General features: G+C 41.1%; 1 protein-coding gene across 1 annotated transcript in view; it reads right to left on the reverse strand.

Annotated features, from left to right (window-relative positions):
- Positions 1-21,872, reverse strand: part of ntng2b (netrin g2b) — a 299,057-nt gene that overhangs the window by 93,996 nt on the left and 183,189 nt on the right. Inside the window, exon 4 of the mRNA XM_062056803.1 lies at positions 11,374-11,546. Within this exon, the coding sequence (XP_061912787.1) occupies positions 11,374-11,546 (173 nt within the window). The remainder of the gene's footprint in view (positions 1-11,373; positions 11,547-21,872) is intronic.

Raw genomic sequence — 21,872 nt, forward strand, 5'->3', positions numbered from 1 at the left:
AAGCACATTTACACACTACTGGCCATTGTACAAAACAAGTTACTTTCTGGCGCATTTAAAAATCAATAAATCCGTATCAGCAATTAAAACATATTGTATGTGGTACTGTCAAAATAAAAATTGCAAAACACATATTAAATGTGAAAAAATAAAGAAATAAAATATTGGAACTCACAACTTCTAGCACCCATTGGACGCCATATAAGCCAGTGGTACCCCTCGTCGATTCGAGTGGAAATGGCGGGCATTTCCCCATTTCATCGCCAACATGGTCTCACAAGATGTAGTTTCTCTTTAAATATCCTTCTTGAAAATGGCCTTGTAAATATATATCTGCCACCTAATCAACGTTTTGTTCTCCTTCTTTGTGGGTGAACACTTCCTGCTTCCTGCTAAGTTGCAACTTAGCAAGTGAGTGACCAATCACAGTCTCGTTAACATCAGGCTACCTAGATAGGCTACTGTCAACAACTTGGTATCTGATTGGCTATCGCAACTGTCTATCAACTCTTTGTGTTCTCAAATTCATCCGCTAACGGTTCCGATGAGTATCCAATTACAGGACACGTAAATGTCACGTTCAACGTGAGGCCATCTTGAAGGCCTTACTGACAACAACTTGTGATCTGATTGGTTATCACAACTGTCTATCACTGTATGTCCCCGTTCACTTACAGTGCACAGACGCCTGCATTGTTGATTCTGAAGGCCCCGGGTAGATTCCGTACAGCATGGTTAGCTGAATTCTGATTGGATACAAACTCTAAACTAAAAACAACAGCATTGGAAGAAGCATAATATGACATGAAGAGAATATGAATACTTTTAGATATTTAAGGAAAGTAAATTAAAAAATACTTTTATCTTTAATTATGATCATGATTTCTGGTTATGTTAGGCCAGCAGAGAAGGTCTTGCTGGCCCTGACGGCACACCACTGTGCTTAATGATAATACAAACATATTTAACACATATAGAATCCTTTCTTTCATGAAGACAAGAATATAAGTTGGTGTATTACCTGATCCTGATGACTTGCATTGATTGGAATCAGACAGTAGTGCTGATAACGTCTGCATTTTCAAATGGAGGAGAAAAAAAGTCCTCCTTTCTGTCCAATACCACATGAAAGTGGTTGGATTTTGGCAACTTATTTGTCCAGCTTCCATACTCGTTTGTATACACTTTACAAGAAATACATTGGCGGCAAACTCCGTAGCTAGTGCACGCCAGCTTTCTGAAACTCTTATTTTGTTAGTGCAGGCAGGATGAAGCAGCGCTTTTATTGTGAAGACAGGAACTGCGCAGTCGGTCTTTAGAGTTTTGACGGCAGGTACGCCGCAAGGGTCTGTTGAAATAAATAGTGTTTCTCGCCTTCCTGTCGGTCATTTTTTCTTAATAATGAGCACGCAGCAGCCAGCGTCATCTCACAAGACCCTCGGGTGCCGGGAATGTCAATCAAGTGACAAAAGTGACGTCTTGGTGAAGATTGATGATCGATCATTTTTAGGTCTATTTTTTTAATGCCTGGTTGGCGATCGACTGACACACCCTCCGCCATCGACCGGTAGCTCGCCATCGTTGTAATGGGCACCCCTGATGTAGATGATTATATCTGCTTACAGATTTACTTTAGAAAAGAAGTGTTGGATACTTCTTTTGTCGCCTTATTTGTATTCGACTTTATTAAAAGTTTGTTTAAACAAAACCAGTTTTCTTTTGATTAATATAGATATTTATCAGAGCTGGTTTTCAATTATTTTTGGAGGAATGTAGTTAATCATAGAACTGGCACCCAATGTTATTTAAAAAGTGTTGGTTCTGAATCTCCATATATGGTAGAAATTTACCCAAAGAGCTTTGCGCGAGTCCGCCATTGTTGTCCGACGCTATAGTCAATAAGCTCCCCGGGTGGACCACTAGCCTGTGCATCGGTTGGGGACATCTCTGCGCTGCTGACCCGTCTCCGCTCGGGATGGTTTCCTGTTGGCCCCGCTGTGGACTGGACTCCCGCTGATGTGTTGGATCCACTGTGGACTGGACTTTCACAATGTTATGTCAGACCCACTCGACATCCGTTGCTTTCGGTCTCCCCTAGAGGGGGGGGGTTACCCACATATGCGGTCCTCTCCAAGGTTTCTCATAGTCATTCACCGACGTCCCACTGGGGTGAGTTTTTCCTTGCCCGTATGTGGGCTCTGTACCGAGGATGTCGTTGTGGCTTGTACAGCCCTTTGAGACACTTGTGATTTAGGGCTATATAAATAAACATTGATTGATTGATTGATTGATTTTTCTCCATCGTCTTGTTGTGGGGAAGACTGGCTCGTACATGCACATGCATCCTCAGCTGTTGCCATTTCTGATACAAAGTTGATAATAGTAGTAACTTATATATGTCAGTAGGATCGCTATGGAAGCGCTTAAGAGCACAACAAAGATGGCGGGGAGAAGGCGCAGTCTAAGTGAAGAAAATCGGCTAAAAAACGGAGGCCACTGAAGAGGCAGTCAGAAAAAGGCTTAAACGGTCTGTAAAACTTAATCTATGCAACATTTTGACCAAAATACATGACATGTTATGTAGACCACAAGGAAGTATTTTAAATGTAGAAAGAAATCACAATATGATCCCTTTAAGGAAGATTGTGTGGTTACATTTATTTGAAGTGTTTAGTATACATATCGAATAATTAATTTAATAATTAGCAACTTAAAGTGCCCTATTTTAGAACTCCCAATATGGTAAAGACCTGAAATCCAGACAGTGATCCGGATCACCCCCAAAATGTAATCACTTGTTTATCCCATTATCCCATTTCTGACATTTCCTGAAAGTTGAATCAAAATCCGGCCATAACTTTTTGAGCTATTTATAGCGCAATGAAATAGACAGAGTGAAGCCTCTTGTCATTCAACCCACTGTCTTTGTCTCTGTGGGTGGAGGCAGGGAAGGCATACACAAACACAAGTTTAAGCTTGTGATAAAGAAATAAGGCAACGTAGTAGAAATTATTCGGATCAGCCCCCAAATATAATGACTTATTCCTTCTTATTTCTTGAAAGATAGATGAAAATCTGCCCGTAACTTTTTGAGCTGTCCATAGCGGAATGAAAGAAACTGAGTGAACACTATTGTCATTTACTGTTTTTGAGTCTGCAGGGATGCTAGCATACACACACAGAGAAAAACGTAAGGCAACAAAGTAGAAATTATTCAGATCTGGCCTGAAATGTTATCAGGTGTTTCTAATACAATTTCAGAAGTTTCATACAAATCTGCCCATAACTAACAAACCAACCAACTATTACATCAGTGAGTCTCGGATTGTGATACGTGTACCACTAGTGCGGGGGTCAGCAACCCGCGGCTCCCTAGAGCATTTTTAAACAAGGTTTGAAAATGGAAAAAGATGGGAGAAAATGTTTTCTTTTGTTTAAGTACTGTATGTTTTTTGGTTGTGGACAAACATAAATCAATCAATCAATCAATGTTTATTTATATAGCCCTAAATCACAAGTGTCTCAAAGGGCTGTACAAGCCACAACGACATCCTCGGTACAGAGCCCACATACGGGCAAGGAAAACTCACCCCAGTGGGACGTCAATGTGAATGACTATGAGAAACCTTGGAGAGGACCGCATATGTGGGTAACCCCCCCCCCCCCACCCCCTCTAGGGGAGACCGAAAGCAATGGATGTCGAGTGGGTCTGACATAATATTGTGAAAGTCCAACACATCAGCGAAAGTCCAGTCCATAGTGGGGCCAGCAGGAACCATCCCGAGTGGAGACGGGTCAGCAGCGTAGAGATGTCCCCATCTGATGGACAGGCTAGCGGTCCACCCCGGGTTTGGAGCAGAGTAGAAAAGAAAAGAAAAGAAAAGAAACGGCAGATCAACTGGTCTAAAAATGGAGTCTATTTAAAGGCTAGAGTATTCAAATGAGTTTTAAGATGAGACTTAAATGCTTCTACTGAGGTAGCATCTCTAACTTTTACCGGGAGGGCATTCCATAGTATTGGAGCCCGAATAGAAAACGCTCTATAGCCCGCAGACTTTTTTTGGGCTCTGGGAATCACTAATAAGCCGGAGTTCTTTGAACGCAGATTTCTTGCCGGGACATATGGTACAATACAATCGTCAAGATAGGCAGGAGCTTGACCGTGTAGTATTTTATACGTAAGTAGTAAAACCTTAAAGTCGCATCTTAGGTGCACAGGAAGCCAGTGCAAGTGAGCCAGTATAGGCGTAATATGATCAAACTTTCTTGTTTTTGTCAAAAGTCTAGCAGCCGCATTTTGTACCATCTGTAATCTTTTAATGCTAGACATAGGGAGGCCCGAAAATAAAACGTTACAGTAATCGAGACGAGATGTAACGAACGCATGGATAATGATCTCAGCATCGCTTGTGGACAAAATGGGACGAATTTTTGCGATATTACGGAGATGAAAGAAGGCCGTTTTAGTAACACTCTTAATGTGCGACTCAAACGAGAGAGTTGGGTCGAAGATAATACCCAGATTCTTTACAGAGTCATCTTGTTTAATTGTTTGGTTGTCAAATGTTAAGGTGGTATTATTAAATAGATGTCGGTGTTGAGCAGGACCGATAATCAGCATTTCCGTTTTCTTAGCGTTGAGTTGCAAAAAGTTAGCGGACATCCATTGTTTAATTTCATTAAGACACGCCTCCAGCTGACTACAATCCGGCGTGTTGGTCAGCTTTAGGGGCATGTAGAGTTGGGTGTCATCAGCATAACAGTGAAAGCTAACACCGTATTTGCGTATGATGTCACCTAGCGGCAGCATGTAAATACTAAAGAGTGCAGGGCCAAGAACCGAACCCTGGGGAACTCCGCACGTTACCTTAACATAGTCCGAGGTCACATTGTTATGGGAGACACACTGCATCCTGTCAGTAAGATAAGAGTTAAACCAAGACATCCCAATACGCGTTTTGATACGCTCTAATAAAATATTATGATCAACAGTATCGAAAGCGGCGCTAAGATCAAGAAGCAGCAACATAGATGAAGCATCAGAATCCATCGTTAGCAATAGATCATTAGTCATTTTTGCGAGGGCTGTCTCCGTAGAGTGATTTGCCCTGAAACCGGACTGAAAAGGTTCACAGAGATTGTTAGACGCTAAGTGTTCATTTAGCTGCTGTGCTACAATTTTTTCGAGATAAACGGAAGGTGGGACACCGGCCGGTAGTTTACCAGGAGATCAGGATCGAGGTTAGGTCTTTTGAGTAGAGGATGAATAACCGCTTTTTTGAATGCTAGGGGAACAGTGCCAGAGGAAAGTGATAAGTTTATAATATTTAACACTGATGGACCTAGTAATACAAAAAGCTCCTTGATAAGTTTACCAGGAATTGGGTTAAGTAAACATGTTGTTTGTTTTGTCCCATTTACACATTTTGACAATTCCTCCAATGTTATTTCATCAAAGAGAGAGAAACTATTTTGGAGGGCGGTATCCGTCGTATATACAGTCGTATCTGTGTTAATAGAACCCAGTTGTAGCTGAGATGCATTGTCTTTAATCTCTTTTCTAATGACTTAAATTTTCTTATTAAAGAAATTCATAAAGTCATCTGCTGAGTGGGTGGAGCTACTGGGAGAAGTCCCTTGTTGGGTTAGCGATGCTACTGTACTAAACAGAAATTTAGGATAATTTTTGTTGAGGTGGATGAGATTTGAGTAATATTTAGCTTTAGCTGAGGTAAGCATGCGTTTATAAGTTATTAAACTATCACACCGTGCTTGATGGAAAACCTCAAGTTTAGTCGCACGCCATTTGCATTCCAGCTTTCTACATGATAATTTCTGGGCTTTAGTTTCTTCTGTAAACCATGGGGTACGCCTTTTAGGGGCCCTTTTTAGCTTTAGCGGTGCTACAATATCAATGGTGTCGCGCAGGGCACAAACACAAACCTTCCCAATTGTTTGAAAGCCCACCGTTTAATATGTTTGTGTGTGCTTCACTGATGAGAGCATTTGGTGAACATTGTTTTGTTTTACTAATTTTGGTGGTTCTTGAACTCACCACAATTTGTTTACATGTAAAATCTTCCACTCCTTTGCCAATTTTTGTCCACCAAACTTTTTATGCTGTGCGTGAATACACAAAGGTGCGCTTTGTTGATGTTATTGACTTGTTGGAGTGGTAATCAGGCATATTTGTTCAGTGCATGACTGCAATCTAATCTATGCTAATATGCTATTTAGGCAAATATGTACATAATGATGTACATATTGCATCATTATGCCTCATTTGTAGGTATATTTGAGCTCATTTAATATCCTTTACTTTTATCCTCTTTGTATATAATTTAGTTTTTCATGTCTCATGACATGTCTCTGTATGTAATATTGGCTGCATTTCAGATAGTTGTTTATGTGCCATGTTGTTCCAGACCACAGCAAACATTACCTAGGTTGCCAAAGATTGTAATAAATCTATTAAAAGAAGACAGCCTGCTGTTAGCCTGTTGTACACACACATCTATACCTTTGGCCATTAAAAGCCAGTAATTTCCAGGAGTTACTGTATCTCACCTTCTGAATAGCCTCTGATTTACTAAAGGTTTCTAAGGTTGTAAAAATGTGTAGAATAAATATTACATTTCAACATTTCTGTCAACGAAGATGTGCTTCAGCCTGCTACACATAGTCATTTTGATAGTAGGCTATTATAGCTAATATAGACACTTACATCATGTGTTGCCTTCATTATAAGACTTTACATTTTTTGTGGCTCCAGACAGATTTGTTTTTTGCATTTTTGGTCCAATATGGCTCTTTCAACATTTTGGATTGCCGACCCCTGCACTAGTGGTATGCCAAAGATTTGATTCATTATTTAAGTACAGTGTTTTTCTCTCTCTCCTGTATTCAAAGACAGTGTTACTGTTCAAACTGTGTGTAATGTTACAGTGGCCAAAAATAGTAAATATACTTGTTAAATAAAACCTCTGCCTTGTTTTTAATGAATATTTAGGCCCACTAAGCTACTGTATTTTAATGTTGGCCATTATGGTGGTACTTGGAGAGTTAAAGGCCTACTGAAACCCACTACTACCGACCACGCAGTCTGATAGTTTATATATCAATGATGAAATCTTAACATTGCAACACATGCCAATACGGCCGGGTTAACTTATAAAGTGACATTTTAAATTTCCCGCCACACTTCCGCTTGAAAACGTCTCGGTATGATCACGTATGCGCGTGACGTAGCCAGTTTAACAGAGGTATGGCTTCCCCATTGAAGCCAATACGAAATAGCTCTGTTTTCATCTCATTATTCCACAGTATTCTGGACATCTGTGTTGGTGAATCTGTTGCAATTTGTTCATTGCATTATGGAGAAAAGCTGAGCAAGCAAAGAAGAAAGTTGTCTGTGCGAAGCGGATATTTTGCGAGGGAAGTCAGCAACACAACACAGCCGGTGTTTGTTTACATTCCCGAAAGATGCAGTCAAGATCGAAGAACTCGGACAACAGAGACTCTAACCAGGAGGACTTTGATTTGGATACACAGACGCGATACCGGAGACGGATTCTAGGGGCCCATGATGGAGGGGGGGCCAGAGAGGCCCCTAATGATGATGAAATTATAATACAGAAAAAATAATGACACTAAGTTATTAACTAACATATAATCACACATGTTTTATTTTCCATGTCCTGGTAACAATACATTTATTTGTTTTGGAAGCATCAACACCTGCAGGGCCCTCCCTTCCCCCCCTCTATTTACGTAAAATGGTTCAGTCCGACTGGATCAGCTGCAGGTAGAGCACGGCGATTTGTCACAGACAGCGCCACAGCAGGCAAAACGGAGGAGACAGCAGTATGCCTCAAAAATCAGGCAGCCAAAAAAGAAAGGAAAATAAAATAAGAGAGGAGAAGGAGTTGAAGGGTCGACAATATGTCACCCAATATTTCCCAAAAAAAGGTGGGTTTGTTAGTTGTGGTGGAAAGTTATGCATATTAACTTTGTCCCTGTCTGTAATAAGCTAGCTCACTTTTCTCACCATGTTAGCTCAAGAAAACTCTGGATTTTTACATTTTACTGCTATATTAGTTAAATAATCAATCCAGTCAAACATTTATCAAGCTGTTCTTATTCAATAATAGTTGATCTCCCCTCTGTCAAAATGATGCCTCATTCTGAACAGAGTCAAGTGCACCAGCAGCAGCAGCAGCTGTCTGTCAGCCCCCAAGTCCCCCTGCCCCTGAATCAGCCCCAGTGCCCCCACATGAGGAAGGAGGTGAGCAGCTGTGTGTGTTGAAATAATAATAATAATAATAATATAATACAAAATATAATACATTTTACTACAGTCTCAAGAATCAGTGGTGCAGCAAATAAATGACTCAAAATTAATTCCATTGCATTCAGAATACCATTAAAATGCATAATTGTATGTAAAATAGCATCAAAAAATGTTGCCGCTGTGTTGGGGGCCCTGTAAAGATTATTTTCATGGGGCCCAAATCCCTAGCGGCGCCCCTGTTCACTTTCTCTGTCTTGCCAAAATGCATAGCTCCTCCTTTTTTTTGGCAAAGATTTTAAAGTGGCACTTTTATTTTATTTATTATTGAACTTGATGAAAGTTATTTGATTTATTATTGAACTTGATGCAAGTTATAACACTTTTATTTGATTTATTATTGAATGTATCATTTAAAATTTAACTTGATGCAAGTTATAACAATTTTTTTGATTTTTTATTGAACTTGATGCAAGTTATAACACTTTTGATTTATTATTGAACTTGATGCAAGTTATAACACTTTTGTTTTATTTAGTATTGAACTTGATGCAAGTTATTTGATGTATTATTGAACTTGATGCAAGTTATAACACTTTTGTTTTATTTATTATTGAACTTGATGCAAGTTATTTGATTTATTATTGAACTTGATGCAAGTTATTTGATTTATTATTGAACTTGATGCAAGTTATACCACAGCTGCACAGTTATTTGATTTATTATTGAACTTGATGTTATTTTATATTATTGAGTTTGAATGTATACAACTTGATGTTACTTGATGTTCAATAAATTTGAAAATGTTAAGCTTGGCATTAGCGTTCTGTTGGGGCGATGGGGGCAGGTGGGGCTTGAAAACTCCCCCTTGTCCAAAGTGGGGGATGACAAAAAAAGTTTGAGAACCACTGGCTTAGGTGAACGGTCCTTTGGGCTGAGTGAGTGTGTGTGCTGTGCAGGTGTTTGAATTGTATTGGCGGGTTATATATACGGGATCCCGTCCATATAACCCGCTCGAGCTATAACTAGCTCGAGCTAGTAGCTAGGAGCTAACATAACAAACACCTAGGTGTTTTTATGCAGGATTAATTTGTGGCATATTAAACATAAGCCTGGTTGTGTTGTGGCTAATAGAGTATATATATGTCTTGTGTTTATTTACTGTTGTAGTCATTCCCAGCTGATATTCAGCTGATATTCAGCTGGGAATGACTACAACAGTAAATAAACACAAGACATATATATACTCTATTAGCCACAACACAACCAGGCTTATGTTTAATATGCCACAAATTAATCCCGCATAAAAACACCTAGGTGTCACCCCCGGCTCTCACAGCATCTTCCCTATCTGAATCGCTTCCACTCCCCACTAGTCCTTCACTTGCATTTTCCTCATCCACAAATCTTTCATCCTCGTTCAAATTAATGGGGAAATCGTCGCTTTCTCGGTCCGAATCTCTCTCACTTCTGGTGGCCATCATTGTAAACAATAGGGAACTTTGCGGATATGTTTAATTGACTACGTCACGCTACTTCCGGTAGGGGCAAGCCTTTTTTTTATCAGATACAAAAAGTTGCGATCTTTATCGTCGTTGTTTTATACTAAATCCTTTCAGCAAAAATATGGCAATATCGCGAAATGATCAAGTATGACACATAGAATAGATCTGCTATCCCCGTTTAAATAAAAAAAATTCATTTCAGTAGGCCTTTAAGTGTCTTCTGAGGTGGTACTTGGTGAAAAAAAGGTTGAGAACCACTATTTTTTTTTTCTTTTAAAATAAACCTACTTTAAAATATCTGTACTTTTCCTATCTTAGTATGAGGGTAAACATATATAAGTAAATATTGTAGAATGTTCCAGTTGATATACTAATATACTTTGAGAGCCAGTGTTAAAATAACATAACCTGCTTCCTCCACCCCTCCCTCTTTAACCCACTGCCACGCTTGAATCCAAACTTGCATAAGTTCCATGCTGGTATTTTTAGTTAGCTGAGCGTGCATAAAAGAATCTGCAAATATCAAACGTTTTCGTGAGCCGGTGCCACTTTGTGTTGCGCTTCAGCCAAGCAAGTTGCCAACAGTTGAATTTTTAAATTCCACTAATGGGATCCGGGAGTGTAAAAGCATGGCGTTGGGATCGGAAGGTGTATGTTGGTACCATTAGAGCGAGGCTGGAGGAGGAAAAAAATGCCAGCAAGATATAAAAAAAAGGCTGACAATAAGGCCTTTGTCTACAGTCTGGGCAGGTGTGTGCGTGCGTGTATTGAGCTGTGCATGTCTCTTCCTGTGCATGCCAGTGTGTCAATGTTTGTTTGAAAGGACAAAACTAGGGAGGCGCTGCCCTAGATTATTATTTTATCATAGCCAGCAACTGTAGCTGGCAACATTCTCCACGAGGATTTCCCTCCACGCACTCCCGAGTCGTCTGATCTGCACTGAGGTGACGTAAACTCAGTGAGCTCGGTCCCTTGTACTTCTAAACGTTTTTTTCATTCACCATGACGTCAGTGAGCCTGTGCATGTAACACATTTACACAACTCTCAGTATGGGAAACAGTGAGACTACTTACAGAATATTAGTGATTGGTAAATGACGCCTGTGTGGCACACTCACTGGCAGTATTTACACTGCACTGATACTGTGTTGCTGTTTCATAATGGTGCCATCTGCTGGAAAAAACAGTAACTACATTTGCCCTAGACCTAGACTTAGACAAACTTTATTGATCCACAAAGGAAATTGTTCCTAAAAGCAAGAAAAGTTGAGAATAATACCAAAAATAAAGTAAAATGAAAGAAGTCAAAGGAGTTACTGTGATGTGCTGCCACTCTTTCAGGCGCATCAAAGCGTATATAATAATAATAAAAATGTGTATGTATATATATATATATATATATAAAAAAGATAGGCTTTTATTTATGTTTATAAAGGATTTTTGAATTGTTGCTATTTTTAGAATATTAAAAAAAAATCTCACGTACCCCTTGGCATACCTTCAAGTACCCCCAGGGGTACGCGTACCCCCATTTGAGAACCACTGGTATAGACGATATGTCGAGACTTTCTGGGTACGTACAGGTGTTGGGAGTTCCATTGGGTGTAGGTAGGTAAGAGCCGGCCTTCCAGGACTTGGCCTTGAAGCCCTTCTTGCAGCGCTGGCAGTCCTGCCCGGTGGTGTTGTGTTCACACTGGCACTGGAGGTTGCCATCCTGCAGCAGGCACTGGGAGGCATGGAGGTTACACTTGCACCTTAAAGAAGAAACAAAGGATAAAGTCAGATGAGGACAGTGCTGGTCATGGTGCGAGCTGTCATCACAGCAGCGGAAGGTGTTGTGTTAGTGTTGCAGGTTATTAAAGGTGTTTTTTTTCTTTTTTTACTCCAAGGAAATAAAAAGTGCTGAGGACTCCTCTTCGGATCATCTGCTGTTGTTGAGGAGGTTGGTAGAATTATATACTTTACGTTCCTGTTCGTTGGCTCCAAATTAATATGTGGGGTTTTAACTGAAAAATAGCATCCGGGTGTGTTAAATAGTCCCCAGCAGCAGGCGAGGCCCACCACGGGTTGAGTGTGGAGACTCAAGAGTTCTGCAGGGAAGTTAAATGAGGATCTTAAGGAACACTCAGCAGATACCATTTTTAAATTATAGCCTTTTCCAGATGAGCGACTGGATTCCGATTCCAGTTTGTTCCACTGGAGTGAACAGCTATCCGTCCGCATCAAATATTCAGAGAAGGGCGGCTGTATTCTGCTTCAATCCTCCCTCCTCACACCAACCTGAGCTCTCTCGTTTTGAATCGTTTTTTCCAATCAACTGACCTCCTAACGACACCTGTACCGGGCGTAAGGAGCGATGACAAGATAACCGATATTTCTGTTTCCCTTCATAAAACCGCGCAGTCCGATAAACTAGTCGCGCTTCCGCCTGATCGCCTGCACAAGCTGACAGGAGGCGCCGGGGAGAATCCATCACACGAGGCCCGCTGAAGGACGCGAGCTGTCCACGTGCACCGAGAGGGAAATTGAACGTCTTTTTTTTTTTACGCGGAGAAAGAAGCGTGAAGCAAAGAGGAGAAGAACGTGTCGCGAAATGAGACAGGTGTTACCGAGCGCCGCCGTGACTGACAGCACGGCAGAGGGAAAACGGGGCGACGAACGCCCGAGTGAGTGACGGGGGAGAACACACCGCTGCTTTTTATCTTGCCTGTCTCATTCCAAAAGTGGACGGGTACCAAATCAGGAATTCGGAGTTTAAAAGCAAGATTAAGAAGGATACGCATTTTCTTGGGTGTACTTGTTATATAAAAAGCTTCGCTTTCCAGTGACCAAAACTTTTTGGTCCACAAACTGACAAACCAAAGGATGCGGGGGCCATTTTTGTAGTTTATGTTTTCACAAAAAGATTTCCAATTTTTTCCCCTACTTTTTAAAGAAACCAATGAATACAAATGACAGACATTATTCATAAGTCGTTTTTCTTTTATTTGATCATAAACTACTACCGTATTTTCCGGACTATAAGGCGCACTTAAAATCCTTTTTTTCCCCCTCAAAACTCGACAGTGCGCCTTATAACCCGGTGCGCCTAATGTAAGGAAGAAGTTTGGTTGAGCTTACCGACCTCGAAGCTATCTTATTTGGTACATGGTGTAATGATAAGTGTGACCAGTAGATGGCAGTCACACATAAGGGATAAGTGTAGGCTGCACTATGATGACAATATGTCTCAAGTAAACAACACCAACAGTGTCAATGTTCCATTGAAAATATAGAACATTACACACAGCGCTTAAAAATCTATCTAAATGTTTTAGTATGACTTTGGTAAGCTATGAAGCCGCACCGCTTGAAGGATTGCCGGCGCATTAAACATACAAGTATTATTTTGGTGTGTGTATAAGGTAAGACATATTATCTGGCGTTTTGTTTCGCAATATTATGCAAAAGCAACTTTTCTTACCTTCTGGTACCTGATGATCTGTATTTGGGATCTGCATAAATCCTGAAAAATTGCGCGCGTCCGCCTTTGTAGTCCGTAGTCAATAAACTTCTTCTTTTTGTCTATCTTCTTGTTATGGGACATTCATCCTCCGCTGTTGCCATTTGTAATATAAAGTAGTGTAAAGTTCTTACTTATATCTGTCAGTAAACTTGCCATGAAAGCGCTAAAACATACCGGTGTAGTGAGTTTACATTATTCACCCAAGGAACTTTAGATATTAGAGTTCCGGTCGGACGTTTTTTCACGGGACACATATCCTGTGTTGTTGTTTCCGGATGAGGAGATGCTGCTCTGTTATTGATTTAAGTAAAGTCTGAATGTCATTAAAACAGTTAGCTCCATCTTTTGACACTTCTTCCACTCCCGTCCTTGCACGCTACACCGCTGCAACAAAGATGACGGGGAGAAGACGCTGCTGAAGGTGAGCCACGTAAATAAGACCGCCCACAAAACGGCGCATTCGGAAGTGACTAAAGCGGCATGAAGATGATCTGTCAAACATAATCTATGCAACATTTTTGCCCAAAGAACCACCATTACATGTTATGTAGACCACAAGGAAGTGTTTTACATTTAGAACAAAATAATAATAATATGACTCCTTTAAGCGGCCTATATATGTTGCACCTTATATATGAAAAAAGATCAAAAATAGACTATTCATTGGCAGTGCGCCTTATAATCCGGTGCGCCCTATAGTCCGGAAAATACGGTAGTTTGAAAAGACAATGATTTTTATAGAATCGTTTTCAAAGAACTAAATTAAGAGCTTCCTCTGGGAGTGCTTCTGTCTTGAAAAAAAATATGTTTGTACCATTGCACATTGCTTGCAAATAAATAATATTCTCCAATATTGAGAAAAATGAAGAGTAAACTTAAAACCTCTGTCTTGAATAAAATGTAGTCTTATACATTGTATGCAAATAAATAATGCAGCAAAACAGTTTCAGTAAGTGGATCAACACAAGCTTTTTCATTCACACGTCTTGGCTGTGCTTCTCTGTCATCATACATGGCGTCATCATACATTGGTGTATGATGCATTCGAGCCCGAGTTTGTTTGTCGTCGTGTTCTTGTTTGCCTCGTAGTGAGATTCATTTCCCCGAACTCGACTGGAGGCTACGGTTTCAGATGCTGGAATAAGTTTGCTTGGCTGCTGCCTTTGCAGCGGGAAGTCATTTCCTCCACATCTGTTGTTGCAAAACAAACTACTGACAACACTTTTCTTTTCTTTGAAACAAACCTCTCGCTCTCATTAGCATTAGCCATGTTTTGCTAGGTGTGTGAATCTCGGCTAAGAAAGTAAGGTGGAAGGCGAACGCAACGGCGGCTCAATTAAAAAAAAAGCTTTTTTTACCTTTTTAAACCGTCAGCAACAAAAAAACTTTAATTTATTGATAAAAGGCCTAATTCTAATATTAGAATGCGAATAATTGTGTTGCAGGCCGTTAGAAAACTACCAAATTTTACGGACTATAGAGGGCATCGGTATTTAAGCCACGCCCACTAAATTTTAGAAGAAAAAAAAAGTTTTCCATATATTATTTGCTCCGTGAGTTATTTACAAAGTAAGATTTTGTACATGTTTATTTACATACCTTAATTGTTTCCAAACGCTGTCTGTAACACGGCAGTAAAATGGCTGATCAAACAAAACAGAGGTCATCGTCATGGACCCGCTAGCTGCGGAAGCTAGCTCTCCAATCAGCTAAACAGACTCAATAACTCCACGGTGACGTTTTGATGAATTTACACAATATAAAAATAACATGCCCTGCCACGTACAAATATGCATGAAAACACTCCTGCAGACATCACACATGGGACGGTCTAGTAAGTATGAATTGTTTTAGTTATATTGTAAAACTGCCTCACAATACGAAGGTCATGGGTTCGATCCTGCGCTCGGGATCTTTCTGTGTGGAGTTTGCATGTTCCCTCCGGGTACTCCGGTTTCCTCCCACCTCCAAAGACATACACCTGGGGATAGGTTGATTGGAAACACTAAATTGGCCCTAGTGTGTGAATGTGAGTGTGAATGTTGTCTGTCTATCTGTGTTGGCCCTGTGATGAGGTGGCGACTTGTCCAGGGTGGACCCCGCCTTCCGCCCGAATGCAGCTGAGATAGGCTCCAGCACCCCCGCGACCCCGAACGGGAAGAGCGGTAGAAAATGGATGGATGGATTGATGTAAAACTTACAAACATTGCTCGGAGTGATGAGTGAACAATCCTTTCCAGTAAAAAACACTATGGACGACTTAGAAGACGGAACGGCACGTGTACTTCCGGTTCAAAGCTTTAAACAGAAAAGCACCAGTGAGCGAACTCATCCAAAAGATGGCACCATAGCACAAACAATAACACACCTTTTCAGTGTATTTGCTTGTTTTTTTTTTTAAACTGTTTGCAGCACCGTTTTAAAGGGCCGCAGGGTTCAAAGCGAAAGGAAAAAAGTAGCAGCTTATAGGACTGCACTTTGGACACCCCTGCCCTAATCGGCTGACACACTGTATGTGTATTCCTACAATTTTTGCAGGAGGGAAGGAAGTAACTTTCTCTCATCATGTGGTGACTTTTAAAGCCTGCTTGTAAGCTGAGTAGTCGTCGTCGTGTTTTTGACTTCATTGAAGATAAATTCAGATTATTTAAAGGCACCATGGCATTGACCTAAACGTCGGACTCTCTGCCACCAATCCCGAGAGCCCCTCTCCCTTGCACTCCTTTCACAGGAACGATGCGACACTCTCGACTTTCCAAGCACCGAGTCTATTTTGGTCTCTCTCCTACGACTGACAGCATGTGCCGGAACCTCTCCCCATCCGTGCGTTAGTCCCTCCTTGCACAAATAAAACATGGGCCCGACGGCACGTTAATGTTCGAGATGTCTGCCTTTGCTTGCAGAGTCATCAAAGCGCGAGTCGCAGCTCTGAGATGCAGGAATTTAGGGCGGGACAGCTGGATCCATCAGAAACTTGTCTGTTTACTGAGGCAACCAAGAAGTGGAATAAGAGAAACTCTTACTTTTTGTCTTTAGGGTGTGTCCAAACTTGCGACGTAAAATTGACACACGCTGGCGTCGACACCTTGAACACATTCGGAGCTGTCGATTGTGTTGGTTTTTGTCAGGACGCTTAAGGGACAAGTCTGCACACAGTGGGCAAAACTGTTTGGACAACTTTCAGACGGGATGTTCTTGTCAATACAAGAAAAAGCTTGTCTGCGGTGTCCCAAAGACATTTCCTGTTGATAAGTTCCAGAAGTTGTAACATCCTTCTCTGGTCGTGTCACCAATGACCAATTAATGTGTAGGCTTCGCGGCCGTCCTTTCAGTCCGTCGGTATGTCTGGCCAGTTTCTGTCTCTCTGTGAAGTTATGTCAGCACGGTCTTTAATGATGACAGAGCTGCCTGATCTAGACGGCAGAGACGTACCAATTACGGCTCTAAATAAGACGAAAGATAAACAAACATCAAGGGGGGAGCCATGCAGTGGCAAAGCCAGAGAAAGCAGCTGGAAGCAGCCGTTAATGGGGCTTTATCTGTCTCTTTACAGTCGCGATTCCTCCATCCCTCTGCGGGGACACTGCCATCACTCCCGCTTTTACAGTATTTTCTCTTTCTGCTAGTTTTTTCTTCCCTCAACAAATGCTGTCTGCCAGCTTCTGCCGTACATCTTCCTAGTCTCCATGTCATAGCTTTTCTTCTCCGCTTTGATTGTCTATACCCCTTCAGCCATACGGCAACTACTGCAAAGCGCTTCACTGCTCGCGGAACTGTATTTACTTTAAATTGGATAGTGGGGATGTATGGGAGGGTATGGATGATACAGGGGGCTGAGCAGCTCGTACAGTGGTCGCCAGGCATCTGACAGAAAGGTCCACATTGACTCCCTCTGACCTCTGATGACTGCATCGATGCAGCTCTGATGTGTGAGACCTCCACCCTCCTGTGTCCAATCAGCCATTATGAGGGAGGCCACTAAGTGCTATTCCTTCATTTTGCACAACTTGCTCAGTAGTCGAGGGAGGGTCATGCAGTCGATATCTAGACCTTTTTTCTGCATGCTATCCATCCATCCATCCATTTTTTACCGCTTGCCCCGCTCAGGGTCGCGGGGGATGCTGCAGCCTATCTCAGCTGCATGCTATATTGAGCAAAACTTTGAAGACTTTAACTTGATGATCCAACAACCCTGAGATGTTTGCTACAACGCACCAATTAGGGCTGAGCGGTCAGTGATGGGCAGTAACAAGCTACTTGTCGCTAAGCTACATAGCTTATCTACATTTTCCAGTAGCTTGGCGGTAGCTTAGCTACTTTTTTCACGAGTAGCTTTTCCTGTAGCTTAGCTACTTTTAGAGCCATGTAACGAGGTAGCTTACATTAAAGCTACAAAGACAGATAATGGACTGCAAATCCAGACCCAAAAAGATATGCAGAAAATCCAATGACCTGAATGAGAACATCCATGATGATTGGTTGGTGTTGATATGATGAGTCACAATTGGACTCATCTATGTTTCAATAGATTGAAACATAACGGACTGATCAATTAGAGGCAAGATAAGGCAGGTCAGTGAAACCAGGAAGCAAAATCAGAACAGACACATGACGACGAGGGAGTCGGAGTCAGAGAGCTGACCACTCAAAAAAAACAAAACAAAAAAAGAACATACTTGAAAATGGCAGACGGATTCTCTCCCACAGATTAGATTTTTCCTTTAGTGATGAAGATGATGTCCAGGAAACCCTCAATAATGCGTGTCCTTGGCCATATTTAGATAGATGTATGCGTTTAGAGAAAACTATGTCACAAACATTAGTTTGTAATTGTTTACTCTGTAAACCAAAATCATAACTGCTCTCTTCATTTAAGATGTCCAACACAAAGATTGGAAAAACGCATTAAGGTGAGTTGAGTTCATGAAAAGTTTTACTGCACATAACCATTACCAACTGTTCCCAAACAACACACAAGTCATTGTTTTTTTGTAAAGATATAAATAGAAGCTGTTTTTTTACTGTAGGTAGAGAAAATGAATAACAATATAGTGGTGGGCCAAAGAAAAGGCAAACTAATTAATACATATAATGGGATGTGGGGACCCCTAGAGGTAGTTGTAGTGTGTCTCCAGCTAAATGACAGATAGTTAATAGTAATATTTGTACACTCTCAGTTACATTAACATTGATATTAAACATGTGGGCCCATAGAAAGACATGCCGTTAAATGTAGCTTTGATGTAGTAAGCTACTTTTGCCGTGTAGCCTGTAGTGTAGCTTGCTACAATTCTCCGGGGATAGAATCCCCTGTAGCTTAGCTACATTTAATCGAGAGTAACTTGTAGCTTAGCTTACTACATTTTCCAAGCGGCTTGCCCATCACTGTGGGCTGTATACTGGTATTATAGTTAATACCGGTATCATTTAGAAAGTGGTATATATTTGAGACAATACCGCTATACCGGTGTCTTTTGATGCACCTTTGTTACAGTCGTTTGCTCTTCTCTGCGCCTGACGGGCGAAGCACAGGGCATCCTTTTTGGCTCAACCCGGCCCCTTGTGGGTTTACGGAGGCTTCTTTGACCCACAATGACGCGCTGCGCATCAAACTTCTTTTAAAAATATGGCGGAGCGCTGCCGACTTCTCTACTCCCGAGTGATGCAATACTTTGGTAACGACTTCTTTTGGCTGGTTGAGTGACTACAGCGTCATTAAGCATACACCAATTTGCTTGAGAACCTATATCTCTCCTGGTAGCGGCTTTGTCACTAATCTCATCTGTTTATGTTGTTTACTTCTGTTAGCGACTTAGCATAGAAGCTAATGATAGCTCCTCTCTGCTGTTTGGTGTGTCAAATGTTTAGCTGCACCTTGGTTTAAAAATGTCTCTCTCCATAACCCATGCAGCCTAACCTACTGAAGTAAAGCGGCCGAGTGGCTGAAAAGTAGTTTTAAATTTAACTACCAGCGGTTTTAACCGCAGTGAGCGAATGGAAGCTCCATCTATTCTAACATTAATTAACAAAATGAACAAAAATTGCTTTGACATAATAACGGCTAACTAATTACTTTATAAGACAAGCAGTAGAAAATGGATGAATGAATGGAAGAATAAACACATTACTTTACTACTTACAACAAAAATAATCTGAGTACTCAACAGTGACTATCATGTCGTAAAACACTTAGCCAAAGTTAAGCACTTTACATGTTTTTTTGTATATGTCATATACCGCCATTCAGACTAAAAATACCGCAGTATCAATTTTGGTCCATATCACCCAGCCCTAGCACCAATTTTGGTCAACTACATAATCAAAGGACGCGCTCCAACGTAACAAACTTCAAGTTTGTTGTCACCTTTGTGTCTTTTTTGCTATATTGGTTTGTACTTCAGGCTATGGGGTTTCCATAGGATACTCCACTTTTTGGGGGGAAGTTTGCTTATCATTTACAATTCTTATGAGAGACAAGCACACGTATGTTGTCTTTGTTATGCATTCTAACTCACAAATAAATGCTAGCAAAAGTCAGCTATCAATGGAGCCAATGAGAGTCGCTCTATTCCACTACCAAGTGCTCTTAAACCATACAAAAGCCTGTATCATCATTTTATATACACGCTGTAAGTATATATGTAATGTAGTAACAGGAACATTATTAATAACATGTAATAGTTACGTATTTTGCAGCGTATTAATTTCACAGACGCATCACAACATTGGCTTTTACCTACAACAACAACAACATTGCTAGTCATGGAAGACTAATGAGAGTCAACAAAGACTACTTTGGGAAAAGTGATGATCCAGAAATGTATATTTTTGACCCTGAATACAACTTTTCAGATTGGGTTTTAGTAAGACATTGAGCAGCATGCAGCAGTATTGCTAAGTGGACTCAGACTTGAACTTTAACAGCTACATTAAGTCAATAACATCAGCAGCTTTTTACCACCTGGAAAACATTGCCAAATTCAGAAGAAAATTGTCTAAATCAGACTTAGAAAGATTAATCCATGCCTTGGTCTGCAGCAGGTTGGACAGACAGACTGCAGCTTTATTATTGTCCATTCTTAACATGTACAAGACACATAAGAACTGAAATTACATTTTCGGCACAATCCCACTAAGAGCAGACATACGTTACAGGGGGACAAGATGGGACCGCCAACGGAACAGCCACTTACAGCGCTCCATAAAAAGGTGGGAAAAAGGTGACATTGGGAAAGGGGGAAGAGTAAAAAAAATATCAGTCTAAGGCTGGACCCTCAGGAAGGGTCCAGACTGAGTCCGAGGAAAAAACCTCACATAGCATGGCACACATAAACATGGTACATGTAATCACAACAACTCGCAACAGAGGGGGGGGGGGGGGGTTGGAGCCCTGGAGGCCGGCTGCCGCTATAAAGCGCTACTCAGCCCCCACAACTCCGGAGGAATTAAGCAGTGGTGAAGGCGTTGATTTGGGGAGGGGCGTGTGCGTGCATGTATGCCCAATAAACTTGGGTGAGATGTTGAAATGTTTTTGTGGACTGGGGCCGATCTCAAAGTTCAACGCCAGGTGTTGTTGAAAAAATAGGAAGGTCAAAAGCGTCCATCTTTGAGAAGTCCTCGGGGGAGTTCTTCAGAACAGCCTGTTCCCGATTGCATCAAGGCCATTCAAGGGAGTCAAATCGTAGACTAAGATGTTGTTTTTCTTCGAGCAGTCCAAACAATGACTTGCCTGCTCTGTGTCCGTGCTGGATCTCTAAAATTCAATTGAATTATTCTTTCTCAGCAAACTTCTCCAAGATGAGATCCATTTTAGACTACTGTAATGGCCGTTTCACGGGGCGCTCAAAACAAGCTGGAAAGCAGCTGCAGTACATAAGAATGCTGCTGCTCAAGTCCTGACTAGGACCAGGATATAAGACCATATTAGTCAAGTGCTTAGGTCACTGCACTGGCTTCCTGTTTCTCAGAGAGTCGACTTTAAAACAGCTCTTCTTGTGTACAAGTCTTTTCATGGTCTTGTGTCAAAATACATCTCTGACACGTTTGAGGCATTTGAACCATCTCGAGCTCTGGGAACCTCAGGGAGTGGTCTCCTGCTGGTGTCCAGAGTCAGGACCAAACATGGTGAAACTGCGGTTCAGTTTTATCCTCTTAAAATCTAGAATAGTTTTCCAGGAAATTTGAGACAGGCCTCGACGTTGGCAAGGTTCAAATCCGGCCTGAAAACCCTGTTATTTAATTGTGCATGTGACAACTGAAATTATTTTATCTACAGCATTTAATAAAATTGCCTTGCCTAAGTGCTAAACAAGAAATACAAACTACAAAAATAGTAAAACAATCACTTACAATGTCTACTCTTACCGGTATGCGGACTGACAAAATGGTCATATATTCCTGTTTAGATTTAGAATTAATCCTTATTCTCACAAAATAATGAAGAAAAGGTGCCGCAAACGAACGTCATTTTTATTTATTTCTCGCCATCTGCAGGTCTAAATTGTGTCATGATCCGTGGTCCGGATCATGTTTTGTTTAGTTATGTTCTGTTAGTTTTGGACTTCTTTAGTTCCCA

Source organism: Entelurus aequoreus, linkage group LG08 (assembly GCF_033978785.1).
Source record: "Entelurus aequoreus isolate RoL-2023_Sb linkage group LG08, RoL_Eaeq_v1.1, whole genome shotgun sequence".
NCBI classification, from domain to species: domain Eukaryota; kingdom Metazoa; phylum Chordata; class Actinopteri; order Syngnathiformes; family Syngnathidae; genus Entelurus; species Entelurus aequoreus.